Source organism: Drosophila teissieri, chromosome 2L (genome assembly GCF_016746235.2).
Source record: "Drosophila teissieri strain GT53w chromosome 2L, Prin_Dtei_1.1, whole genome shotgun sequence".
Taxonomy (NCBI): Eukaryota; Metazoa; Arthropoda; class Insecta; order Diptera; family Drosophilidae; genus Drosophila; species Drosophila teissieri.
The window spans coordinates 2,284,275-2,297,682 of NC_053029.1; the positions used below are offsets into that span (position 1 = coordinate 2,284,275).

General features: G+C 42.5%; 4 protein-coding genes across 4 annotated transcripts; 1 reads left to right on the forward strand and 3 right to left on the reverse strand.

Moving 5' to 3' along the window:
- Positions 1-184: 184 nt before the first annotated feature.
- Positions 185-994, reverse strand: LOC122626048 (trypsin delta). The gene has a single exon (XM_043806154.1). It carries the CDS (start codon positions 982-984, stop codon positions 250-252), a length of 735 nt encoding a protein of 244 aa, XP_043662089.1. The 5' UTR covers positions 985-994; the 3' UTR covers positions 185-249.
- Positions 995-2,061: 1,067 nt separating this feature from the next.
- On the reverse strand, positions 2,062-2,955 carry LOC122626003 (trypsin alpha-like). Its single transcript, XM_043806098.1, has one exon. It carries the CDS (start codon positions 2,926-2,928, stop codon positions 2,122-2,124), a length of 807 nt encoding a protein of 268 aa, XP_043662033.1. The 5' UTR covers positions 2,929-2,955; the 3' UTR covers positions 2,062-2,121.
- A 281-nt stretch (positions 2,956-3,236) lies between these two features.
- Positions 3,237-4,077, forward strand: LOC122617972 (trypsin alpha-like). Its single transcript, XM_043794053.1, has one exon. The coding sequence runs from the start codon at positions 3,264-3,266 to the stop codon at positions 4,008-4,010; it is 747 nt and encodes a 248-aa protein (XP_043649988.1). The 5' UTR covers positions 3,237-3,263; the 3' UTR covers positions 4,011-4,077.
- A 459-nt stretch (positions 4,078-4,536) lies between these two features.
- Positions 4,537-5,403, reverse strand: LOC122617977 (trypsin delta). The gene has a single exon (XM_043794070.1). The coding sequence runs from the start codon at positions 5,382-5,384 to the stop codon at positions 4,647-4,649; it is 738 nt and encodes a 245-aa protein (XP_043650005.1). The 5' UTR covers positions 5,385-5,403; the 3' UTR covers positions 4,537-4,646.
- Between the last annotated feature and the right edge of the window lie 8,005 nt (positions 5,404-13,408).

Below are 13,408 nucleotides of genomic sequence, written 5' to 3' on the forward strand. Positions count from 1 at the left end.
CTGGCACGTGCTCATTAAATCATCCAAATCATTTGAATAGCTCCATTTACCTAGACAGGATAACTTGAAACTGCATATGGCTGAAATACTTTACAAATACCAGTAAAATCAAGTACTTTATGTATTTCAGAGTTTATATTATTCAAACTTTATTTAAAAGAATATTTCAGAGTTTATTTTATTCAAGCTTTATATAACACAATATTTCAGAGTTTATTTTATTCAAACTTTATTTAACACAATATGTTTTTAGACTCTTTGAATAGCGCTTAAAATCCAGGGCTTGAGCACCGCCACGTTTGCGTAGACTCCCGGGTATTTGGGAAGAGCGCACTCCGCTCCGAAGGACACGATGCCCACGAGCTTGCCACCGGAGACCAGAGGACCTCCGGAATCGCCGGAGCACGCATCCTTGCCCGGAGCGGCGGCACAGATCATGTCCTTGGTGATTCGATTGTTGTACGATTTGCGGCACTGATCCTGATTGACAATGTTCACGGAAACCGCCAGTAGAGACTTGGCCGCTTCCTTCTCGTAGCCAATGGCACCCCAGCCCGAAACCGTGGCAGGAGATCCGCCGGCCGGAGAAGTGTCGGCCAAGGGAATGACAGCGACGCCACTGCCCAGCCTGAGCTTGGACTGCAGCCTCATCACGGCTATGTCGTTGGACATGCTCCGGCCGTACTTCTCGTGCCTCAGGAACCGAGATACCCGCACCTCCTGACCACCGTACAGGGTGTACGATGAGCCAACTCGCACGGATAGGTAACCGGCGTGGACTTTGCTGAGACAGTGGGCTGCCGTTATGACGATGTCTTCACTGTAGATGGCTGCACCGCACATATGTTCTCCGAAATAAAGAACGGAAGCCTGCCAGGGAACCGATAGAATGGATATCGAGTCGCCGCCCACGATTCGTTCCGGAATCCTTTTAGAGGAAACCAAAGTGACGCTGAAGATCAGCAAAATCCACTGCACAAACATTTCAACTAGAGCTGCACTTACGAGTGGTTTCTGCAAAGGTTTGGGCCTTTTTTTATAGGTATGCCACGGTGAAATGGGGAATTTTGTACTTCTGGCGTTGTAGCAAAAGAATTTTAATGGATATTTCAAGCAGCACACACTGAAATAAACTAATTACATGAATATCTAAATGTAGGACAAGTGCTAATTGCAACCATAGTTTTTATCTTTTACCTCCTTAAAATAGAAAGGAATTTTAAGTAAGCAAAATAAGAAATGCGACCATTTTTAGAGACGATATGACAAAATATATCCAAAAATAAACAGGAATGCAAAAGTAAACTTCGGCTTAGATATCTAGCCATATATAGAAGTAATTACATTACGTGCTAATTTATTTTAATATAATACAAATCTGTTTAAAAATATTAAATTTTTTACCGCATTTCCTTTTTTAATTTCCAGAAAAAAATGTTTTGGGCAATTCTAAATAAAATATTACTTAAAATATAAATTGTTCCACGATGATGAACTCCTTATATAATTTCCAATTCATAAGAACTCAGATGGAAAACAATGAAATTGTTGTGATTTTTTTTAAAAATAATGTGGTAACCCATTATAAAAATGAGACAATTTCCCAAAATAATATTTTCTTAAGATCGGCTGGAAAGTATGGGGAATTGTTAGCGTAGATAATTAGCTATACAAAACAGTCATCATTATCGCTGTGCATTCATTTTGATTGATGCTAGTTTCTTAAAAATCGGTTTTAAAAATTGGTTTTATAGGCCAAACAACGAATTCTGGAATGCTTTTTTGTAAATCGGGCACTTTGGAAAAACAAAACTTTAACGAAATGAATCGTAATTGAACTTGCGAAAGTAACCTTTAATAAACATAAATTATCAGTATTTATCAAGCTAAGCAAATAAACCATATTTTCTATTCTTTAATACCTAAGATATTTACAACAATCATGTAATATTTTTGGATGGATACGATGCATTTTGTTATAAATTTATTGTTCGTACTTGTTTTTAAAACTATGACAGCTTTTAAAGGCCTTTTTTTTAACTTTTAGAAGAATACACACAATTTCTGTTGCTTTTAACATATGCTGCGGTGAATATTTATTTTATTGTGTTGGGAACATTGCTAAACATGTTGGGGAAAAGATTTAACAGCATTCAAAATCCATTCTCGGTAGAAGGGCACACTTGAGAATGTAGCTGGCCTATCGCAAAATACCCCACCTGCGGAGGTAACACCCACAAGTTGCCGATTAATTACCAATGGTCCTCCAGAGTCGCCTTCACAAGCGGTTTGCTTAGAATATCCAGCGCAAATTGTTGATTGGCCATGGGATATTGAACAAGAGTTAGGAGTTTGGATGCGTAGCATTACTCCTAGAAGATTTATGGGGCTTATGCCCAGATCCTCCGACTCGAAGATACATCCCCAGCCAGTGGCAAAGGACATCGTTCCAGGTTCAGGATTAGACTCGGCCAAAGGAATGGGCTGCACTTTGTTGGTAAACTCAAGACGTTCACTTAACCGAACGACGGCGATGTCGTTTCGAACATCGAAAACTGGAGACTCTTTGTGAACATAATATTCATGGACTTTTACAGCGGCCACTTTGACAAGAGTTCCATTGGATTTTTTGGAGACAGATCCAGCGCGAATTTCAAAATATCCGTCATCTATTCTTGTCCCATTATAAAAAAAGCAATGGGCTGCTGTTATGATGGTATCTGCATTGTAAATGGACCCTCCACAAAAATGATGTCCTTTTAGGATCAATCCATTAACATGTAGTCCGTTTACTTGGATGGACACCATCCAGGGAACAACTTCGATTTCTATAGGGTGCCCACCGATGATGCGTTCTTCGGGTCGGTTTACTCGTCCTGCGGACAGGAAGTTGAGCGCCAATAGTAGCAGGAAGCTTTCGATGAACATCTCGATTAGTTTTCACAATACTTCGGATTGCAGTGGCTTTAACTCCAAGTGAACAGGTCTTTTATACCCCTCGGTTTGCTTATTCAGTTTGAAGTTATCTGCAAACATTTCTAAATTCAGAACAGACCAAAGTGCAAACTTTTCTAATTAGAAAATTCCAGTAATGGAATGGCTTCCGAGTGTATAATAAATTAGTTAATTTTCTAAATTTAGGTTTAACAAAATTCCTACGAAATTTGTAGATACTGTTACTGATACTATCTAAAGCGTATAAAAGACTTGTGGTTTTGAGGGTAAAGCCACTGCAATCCAAAAAGTCATCCAAACTGGTCGAGATGTTCATCGAAAGCTTCCTGCTGCTATTGGCGCTCAACTTCCTGTCCGCAGGACGAGTAAACCGACCGGAAGGACGAATCATCGGCGGAGGACCCATTGAAATAGAACAGGCTCCCTGGCAGGTGTCCATACAAAATAATGGCAGCCTTCATTGCGGGGGCTCCATTTATAGCGATAATATCATCATTACTGCGGCCCATTGCTTTTTTGATGAAAACGCCAGACGAGTAGATCACAAAGCATTTAAAGTTCGCGCAGGATCCGCTCTAGATTTCAATGGAACTCTTGTCGATTTGGCCGCTGTAATAACCCACGAAAAATTTTTGTATGTTCTACAAAGAAACGACATCGCCATCGTGAGGTTAAGTAAGCCACTTGAGTTCACAAGCAAAGTTCAGCCCATTCCTTTGGCTAAGACGAATCCTGCTCCTGGATCAATTGCCTCCGTCTCCGGCTGGGGAGTGACATATATTTTTAACGATGGGACGCCTTTTTATCCAAAACATCTTCAAGGATTAACCCTGCACATTATGAGACCTTTAAGCACTTCACTCGGTGGTTCCTCACAACTATGCGCAGGAACTTATGGGAAAACGGTTTGCCATGGCGACTCTGGAGGACCATTGGTGGTTAACAAACAACTTGTGGGTGTTGTCTCTATGGGGGATTGCTCATCTAGTGCATTCTTCTCCAGTGTTCCTTATTACCGTGAATGGATCTTAAATGCAATTGCCTCAATTCAGTAATACTTTCAAGTAATGTCAGCGAAACCAAATTAATAAATATTCCCAATAGCATCTGCTCAAAGCAAAACTATAAGTGTGTTGAGTTTTTAGCTATTATTTTATATTAAATATTTCATATTGGGCTAAAAGAAAATGTATATGGTATCAATACATTGTCATTTGGCTGGATAAAATGGGAAGTGGAAAAGTCGATTTTTATTTTTGGAAAAATGTATTATATTTAAACAAACATTATTCATCGTACGTTTACATAAATTAATTTCATTTTCTGATGCTGCTTTTGACATATGTATATACACCTATCTTTTAAATGATTATGCAATTATAAAAAGTTTGGTCTTGTCTCTAACCATATTGAATCGTTAATAGGATAAGCATATTTATATTTACAAAATTTGTATAAGTACGAAAAAATCGTCGGGCTATAATGCCGTTTCATATATTTTAGTGTTGTTGGAATAGAAGAAAAGTAAAAAGTGTATAGTTTTGTAAAAGAAGTATTTATGCATACAAGTATTTATTTTTCGGAACAATATTTATGAACAACCATACTTATTGCTGCGAGTTCAAAGTTAAAAGTGCGTAAATTATATATTTCAAATTACAAATTTCACGGCTCTGTAGAAGAGCCATTCCTTATATAGACTCGATGGCCTTCAGGATCCAGTTACGATAGTATGACACACTAGCGAACAGACTAGATCCATAGCAAAGTAAGTTTCCCTTTCGCGATGAGATCCCCACCAGCTGGCCATCAACTACCAAGGGTCCACCGGAATCTCCATTACAAACGCCTTTTCCAATTCTTCCCGCGCAAATGTCCTCATTGAACATAAAAGGATATTTCCATTTACACACGGACTTCCACCGAATAGAGATTTCAACTCCCCGAAGTTGTTGTGGTTTCACATATATGGAATTAAGTCCCCAGCCAGTGCTTAGTGCCATTGATCCTGTGGGAGGATCCTTCTCGGCCAAGGGAATGGTTTGGATGGAATCGGAAAAACTCAAAGGACGGCTCAGTTTGAGGACAGCAACATCGTTCCGGTGGTTACTTCTATCATATTGTGGGTGAATAATAATCGATTTCACACTCACTAAAACTCCACCGCTATCATGTAGCGAGGATCCCGCACGAATCGCGTGCGAAGTATCACCAATACAGTGGGCAGCCGTTATAACTATGGTTTCACTGTAGATGGATCCGCCGCAAGTGTGTTGGCCGTATTTCTGCAAGGACACCTGCCAAGGAACATTAGTGATGTCCATGCTGATTCCACCGATGATGCGCTCAGATGGCTCCAAAAGTTCAGGCACCACAGGCAAAATCAGCAAGTGTATTGCCAAAAGCAGGTGAAAGCACTGCGAAAGCATTTTGAACTTGGTTCTTGGTGCTGAAGAACAACTTGGGATTTGCCACAAGAAGTACCGCGCTTTTATACTGATGCATTCTTCAATTCTAATCACTACTTCTATTCAACAAATGAGTTTTAGATTAGGGAGTATAAGAACTGATAGCAAATATTGCATTTTAAATTGGGAGATAACAGTTTGCCTTGTACCTTCTGTTGCATAAGAGCATGACAGGAATTTCTCATTACAGCCATGTTCAGATAATAACGATAACTGATTAAATTCAATTATGATTACGAATTTAAGTTACAGCTTTGCTATTTCAACCTGTTAGATACAAATTGGGTAATATATACTGCACTCTTGAGCTGATTTGTTGTTCATTAATAAATGCATTGTGCTTCCGCTGACACTGACTTGCCTGTCGGCAACAGAAAATTGCATTAATCATACGCCCCGTGGGGTGCATGGTGTTTGGTGCTGTACTCGAAGTGCCATCACACATTTCCTCCACTTCTTCCACTTTTCCTGGCGCCCGGAGCATCCATCAAATTAATGGAATTTCATATTTGCCTGGCTCTTGTTCGCCCGCCAAAGAAATTTGTTTATCCAGCTAAAATGCTATCGAGTTCGTAGCCCCATCCTCATGCAGTTAGTTCTTCTGGCCGAGCGTGGCTATTAGTTTTTTTTTTGCATTTTTTTGATATTTTTAATAGAATTACTTTCCAGACTTTTGAGCAGCATAGCTGAAAGTGGCCAGCGGACATGGAGCCTCTGGCAACGAACAAAAGCAATTTAAAACGCTGACTCATAACCGATGTGGCCGCAGAAACAAGTTTGTTTTAAAATTTTATTGAATTAAACCAATTTGGTATGCAAGTGGGGCAAACTCTCGTGGGGATTAGGATTTTCTATTTAAGTTCAGCGGCACTGGAAAAATCGGCTAACATCACAGTCTAGACTCATTTTGCAAGAGCACAGCGTTTGCAAACATTTGAAACGGCATTTACCTCCGCTTTCAAAGTAATTCCCGTTTTCGCGCAGTGCAGCTTAAATTCCGAGCACGTTTCACCCACGCAGTTCGATGTTTTAAACGCTTTTCAGGCCAAAATTCGCATGGAATGCAATCAGATAGTCATGCACTTGGCGCTTGGTCAAAATGCCCAACGGGCCGTTATCCTTGTCAACAACTATCGCCTTTGGGGGTCGAGGTGAGAACGGTATTTGGGGGGCAGTTGGCAGGGGTCAGGGGTCAGGGTAATGGGAAGCAGATACGACTGGCCCGGGGGTAAGTTAAGCTAATTTTGCCAGGCGCTGCATAGAAGCCTGCTGTTCGGCCGGCAAGTCAAGTGGCTCGATCCAAGTGAGCATTGCACTCGCCCAATTAAACTCGACCGGAATCCGGCCAAAACCCTGGACGTGGCTGCAGCTGGGAGTTACTGGCGGGATTGGTCATTACTCATGGTTATGGATACTAATCGGATGCACTCGCAAAAGCAGTCGTAGTTGAAGGATTGAGTAGCGGGCTTACTCAGATGGTAACTTCTTATAGGAACTCTCTAAAATTAAATTATATGAAGTATCAAGTTACTCTGATTCTAACTCTACCTTAAAAATACCTTTAAATATTTTGCAGCTTTAGCATCTCTAATCCTTGTACCTGGCATGCAAAATTTCAGTGCAGCCGGCAATTGAATGATAACACAAGCAGCAGCTGCACCGTTAAAACTAAATTGGCGACCAAACGACTGCGTGTCTGCTGCTCCCCACTTTCCACTTCCCATTCCCCACTTTCCATTGCCCATTTTCCGCTTTCCATGGAAAACGCCCGTTCGGAATCTGTGGGCATTTTTGGCAGCAAATTGAAATGAAAATCTCGCCGCGGTTTTCTGGCTTTGTTCGCCGCTTGGCCAGCGGATGAAAACTGGTGGCTGGCTGATAAAGAAGGAAAGGAAAGGGGAGTCCTGGCTGGGGTTTAGTGTCAGGAGGATTCCAAACAACACAAGAGGGAATTATCAAGACTGTTTTACATACGGCTTGGTAATAAAGCTTCACCAATATTTAAGTTAAGTAAGCAATAATCAAGCTATGTCTTAAGTTACCCCATTAAACTATAGATGAATTCCTGGGTGAATTGGTTTTGCGGAACAGCCTGCATAGTCGCCATAATAGCCCTTTTCCCGTCAGCCCGGCAATCTGCGATCTATTCATATCGTAAAATACAAATGCAACTGCGACCAAAGCACCGCAAAACTATTGCCAGCGATGGCGATAGCATTGGCTTCCTATTCGCAGGATATACGCAGCCATTTCCGGCGCCATAGCTGCCAGCTTCCGCTTCACCTTCTCCTTCCCCTTCACCACCCACCCACCACTCCACCCACTTGGGCACTTTGACGGGGGCGCCCCGAGCTGTCGGGAAATCCACCGTCTGACCCCCGCACTTTCCCCACTCAGCTTATCCCCTCTCAATCGTCTGGCAAATGGCGAATGGCAAATGGATGCTTGACTTTAAGCGATGGAAATTTTAATGCGCCAATGCGCAATTTATGATTATTTCATGCTCATTTTAATTCGCCCATTCAGCAGACCGCTTTAAAGTGGCGGGCAAAATGGTCGTAGTGCTCGGGTTGCAGCTGCTGGAATGAGATAGCGGCAGGTTCTCATTAATTCCATGCACGTTTTTCCCAGGGAAAACTGGAGCAGTGTGGAGCGGGGGGCGGGGAGATGCGAGGCCGCTAATAAAACAAAAATGGAAAACATATAAATCAGTGTCCTTGGCACGTGTCGCTGTCGCTTTTGCTGTCGCTGTTGCTGCTGCTGTTTCTGTTGCTGTTGCTGTTTCTGTCGTCGTCGTCGAAGTCATTGTGTTTCCCAGGTGTAGGCCCCGTGGGTCAACCCAAAAGGATCTTCGCCCCAGCATCGGTTCCTCGCATCCTTGGCATCCTTGGTATCCTCGCTATCCCCATCCGCATTACCACTTTTGGACTTGTGCGCTGTCACGTTGCGAATCTCACGAGGGCAAGCACACGCAGAGAAATGGGGGGTCCAAATCACGGCGTCGAGGGGAAGGCGACACACGGTGACACAGCACGCGTGCTGCTACACTGAGAGAAACAGCCAAAGAAAGCCATTAGTACTGAGAGCCTAGCATATAGAGAGACGTGATAACAATGTTACTATGATTTATTAAGCTATTCAACTAGAAAACATATGAATGATCCTCCTATGGCTAAGCTTTCTTTCAGTGCATTCCAAGCGCACACATACACTCAGAGACACAGGGGTTTCCACGGAGGCGTTAAGCAAAATGGAGCTGTAAAGGGTTTGCCCCTTTGGAGATGTGCTGAATTCCAATAGGAGGCGATTTCAGCCAGTGATTGCATTATAAATTAAAATACGTCAACGCAGCGAATCAACAGCTGCTATCCTTCGTCCTGCCAGGACATTCGGAAAACCCAGCAGATGCAAAGCCACGCAAGCAGTGAGCATAAGAAGCACTAGTTGTCACTGTTTTCCTTGGGAAAAAAGGTTGCTATTTAAATAATAGCGCAGCCATTAACGCCAGAAATCAGATAGTGCAGCATTTTACAAGTTTATAGTTTACAAAAGTTCAGGTGGCCGTAAAATAGCCAAAAGAGAACCGAGGAAAATGTGTAGAATTCGAGGACTTGTAATACCTGTGTGCGGCAACGATTGGCTTTTTAATTAAACGCTGGCCAACTGAGGCCATGTGCAATGGCAGAATGTCGAAATGACAAACAGAACCGAGGAGCTCACAAAGCGAGCCAATACAAATATTGTTTTCCCTGGGATTCGGCATTTTTACGATACAAGGATACAAGCGTACCCTTCAAGGATGCCAAGGATACGAAGGAAGAAAGGTTCAAAGTCGTAGCTACTGTTATTTGTCCGCTCATGCGGAGTATTTAATTGCATCCCAATGGAGCGCACTTGGGAAAGTGCAACGAGAATCGGTAAACAGCAGAGGAAATGGGAGGAAAAGCGGTGGAAAAGCTGGAAAAAGCTGGGAAAAAGCAGGGAAAGAGTACACGTGCAAGTGGGTTGAAGTGGGTAATCGAAATTTTGCCGAGTCCTTCTTTTCGAGCAGACAAAGTTGAAAAAGGGCGAAAAAGTGAAGGATGCTGGGGACAGGACTCTGCTTTCGCTCTCGAGGGGAACACAACTATTTGCCAGAGTAAACAAATATTTACATATGTTTGTTGAAATTTTATGCATCGCCGAGTCCTTGCATTTCCTTGACAGTTTCTTTGTGAACTTTCCGGTTTTGACAAATTAGTTGCTGGAGCAGTCAGCTTTTCACGTACTTTTCAGGTGCTGCACAAAAGGAGTCCTGATGTCATGATGTCCTGATGTCATGAATTGAATAATCCAATCATCTCTCAGATTTCCTCTCCGATTCAATTACTAAAGAAAACCACTTTGATCGCATCAAAAGCTTAACGAAACCCATTAGATTTCACTTATGCACCTAAGACCTTTGGCCCCACATCATAATTTAACTTTTCATCTGCTAAAACTAAACTTTGAATCTAAATTCACCATTCTGGGCGAAAATTGTGAAATAAATTGAAATGCAAGGCAGGCACATAAATTATTTGCCAGTCAACAGCTGAGGCAAATAAATAAAAATGGAAATGCATTTTTTGGTCAGATCCTCAAGCTCGGGACATGTCTCGTTGGCAAGTACATAAAACTATCAGCAAATTTCGGTAGAATTAAAATATTTATGCACTGTACGTGTGCCACATGTTTATGTGTCCCTAGCTGCATTCTCCATTTTCCATTTGCCATTTGCCTCTGTCTTATTTTCCATTGCAGGCAATGCAGCAACATGATTTGTTTATTGTTTTAATAAACGTCAGCAATTTTCTTGGGCTTTTAAAGAAGCATTTCGAACGGGCTACATGTGCGTATGATTAATGTGGCATTGTCAACTGAATTCAAAAAACCCGCCTCGCTTTGCAGCGAGCAAAACTAAATGGAAAACGCAAAGGGCAATGGGAAAATGGGAAAATGGGAAAATGGTAAAATGGAAACTTTCAATGCAACCAAATGCAATGCCACAATGATTTATGGCCCAACTTGAAAATGGACGATTGTTTCACCCCTTTCGGCAGTTCGGGCATCCCCAATGGAAATTGTGGAAAACTGTGGAAATTGGTGGGATTTTGGGGGCGGCGGGGGGGCGTGTCCCGCGGTGCTTATGACCATCGCCATTTATTTAAACGTACGCGAACATCGAATCGTGCTGCGATTTTCCCCGATTGCAAAAATTGAATTATACCCATTTGATGAGCTCAATAAAAACTGGCAGCTGCCTTTGCCAATGAAGGCCTCTCAAAAAGTTGCACGTTCTGTGGCAAAAGCAGTGTATGCTGTCATGAGTATCATGAGATTAAGGCTTATGATTATTTTTTCACTACTTGTTGCCCCGTTTAAAGAGCCACTGCCAGCTGTTGAATTGAAGTTTTAAATCCACTTTGGAAAATTTCCACCGCCGATTGACGCGATAGCTTTTAGCCAAGTTCATTGCATCAGAAGGCAAAGCCAATAAAAAAGGCGAAACAGCGCCATTTAGCCGGAGGTAAGGCGATCTCCGTGCCACTGTAACTCGCTCAATTGAATAGACAAAGGGGGGTGCACTCAGTTGAGGCGTCGCCCCCCCCTTTCCCCCTTTCAACACCCAGCTTTTGCTGCCCCTTCTTCACTCCCCCTGCGGAGGAGGTGGCATGGCGAACAGGCGCGCAGAAATCGCAGACAGGTGCTCGGTGCCCGGAATTCAGCCGAAAAGGATGGCGGCACAGTGACAGCGGATTGCAGGGGATCAGAGGGTGCCCCATCGAGGTTTACTACACTGCGAGAAATGGTGCAGGTGTGTGACTTACCATTTAAACAAATATTACAACTTGTATTATGATGGTTAAACATGAGTCTTCTTTGTTGAAAGATACTATTCCAAAGATGTCTGTGGGTTTACACTTTATTTAAATAAACATTTAATAAATCTCTTCAGTGTAGCGGTGGCTTAAAGTAGCAGCCAGCTGAGGGGCAGAGTCCTGAAGTTTGGCGACGGCGGCCACCGTTAGTAATCCACTTTTTCGTCCTGCTGCTCCTGCTCCTTCTGCTCCTCCTCCTGCTTTTTGCCTTCGTTTTGGGCCGCAAACATTTTAGCTTTTATGGCCGAAAGGCGCAAAATATGACTGCCAGCCAGACTTTGTCGTCGCACACATGCAAATGCAATTTCCAAAAATTTCGTCCGCCCAAAAACTCGTGCATGAGAATGTGGCTCGCAAAAACGAACCCCAAAAATTGTTCGTTGTTGTAGTTTTAAGTCGCTCGATGCCAATCCCCAATCCTGGCCCAAAAACAACAAATTGGCAGGAAAAACTTTTCGCTTTTGCCATAAACCGATTTGGTAGCAAATTCTATGTCGTTTAGATGAAAAATTTCCATTTGACTGGCGCTTCGCGGGGATCAAGGATTCAAGGAGCTCTCAACGAGCTTTGTTTTCCTCGATTTTTCAGTTACTGTTGCATTTTATCGCTAATTGACATTACCGAGGGTCAAAGGCGATTGGAATGGCAGCCGACTAATTGAATTCCAGGTGGGCGGTAAGTGGAAAAGCGGAACAGGTATTCATTAACCTTTGGCACTTTGTTAATGGGTTTGAAAAAGTGTAAGTGATAGTAAACGGATGTGAAGTTTATAACATTTGAAAGCGATTTAAATACTTAAGGATCACATTAATATACGCATGCTTCCAATGAAATGTGAAAACAAAAGTACATTAATTGGCAGCAGATCAGATTGTTTGGCTTCAAAAAGTGTAAAACTTATTAGACTTGTAAAAACTGCACTTGTGTTTTTTGCACTCTTTTTTTGTGTGGCCAAAACATGGGCAATTCGCATCAATGGGAATCGGAATTAAAGGCAGCATCCGTATGTGCAATCGAGTGCATCCGGCATCGGATGCCGTGTGGTTGATGGAAATGCAAGCCTGTTTGCCCAGATACCAGATACCACATACCATACCATATACAATATATCAGATACCACCTCAATGGAGCCCGTATGCTCGAAATAAGAATGCGAGTGTATTTATTTTGCGTATGGCGCGCACTGTACCCTCCGCGCTTGACCAGCAGCAATGCATAAATAAACGAAACCAAATTTGCGAAATTAATTAAATCGACAGCAAAGTAACGTGTGCGCTTTGCGTTCTACGCTTTGACTGTGGCCAGCTTACAACCCAAACAATTCGGCCGTCCAGCCACTGAACCCAACCACCCAGCCACCCAACCACCCAACCACACATTTTCCAACTGCGATGCCACCGAAAATGTGAATTGTGCATTGTGCGGATGACGCGACTGTGCATCGCGATTCTGGCTGGAAACCTGAACCATGGAAACCTGAAAGCAGCGAAAGGGCTTAAATTTTATTACAATATTACCAGAATTTCTGCAAGCGGCTTAAATTACGTGTCTGTAGAGTATAACGCAATCAATTGAATAATTATTTTCATTTAAAACTATCTGAAACTCAATTAAACCTTGCCTTAACATTGAAATAATTATTTATTGCCCATTAATGCAATTGCTGCATCACATTAATGTGGTAGCTTAGTAAACTATTTCAGCCAGCTTTAAGCCAGTGGCCTAGTAGCGAAGTACTTGTACACAAATACCCATAAATCAATGAGTTGGGACATAATTTAGTGCCTGCTACATGAGATATGAAGCGACCCTCATCCACCTTGCGGCCCACAGGATAAGTTCAGCGAGTCAGCCCGTCCTGCGGCTATATCCTATATCCTGTATCCGCCTATCTGTACATCTGTACATCGGAACACCGGCTTAATCTCTGCCGGGAGCAGCGACATCGGCCGGTCGCTCCATTGATTTGCATTTGCACAACTCATTAGGGATTCACACTTGAAGCCCCCTCTCTCCCCCCTCCCACACACACACACACGCACGCTTAAATAATTTAATATTCAGAGTGTTTCGACATCGAAATTT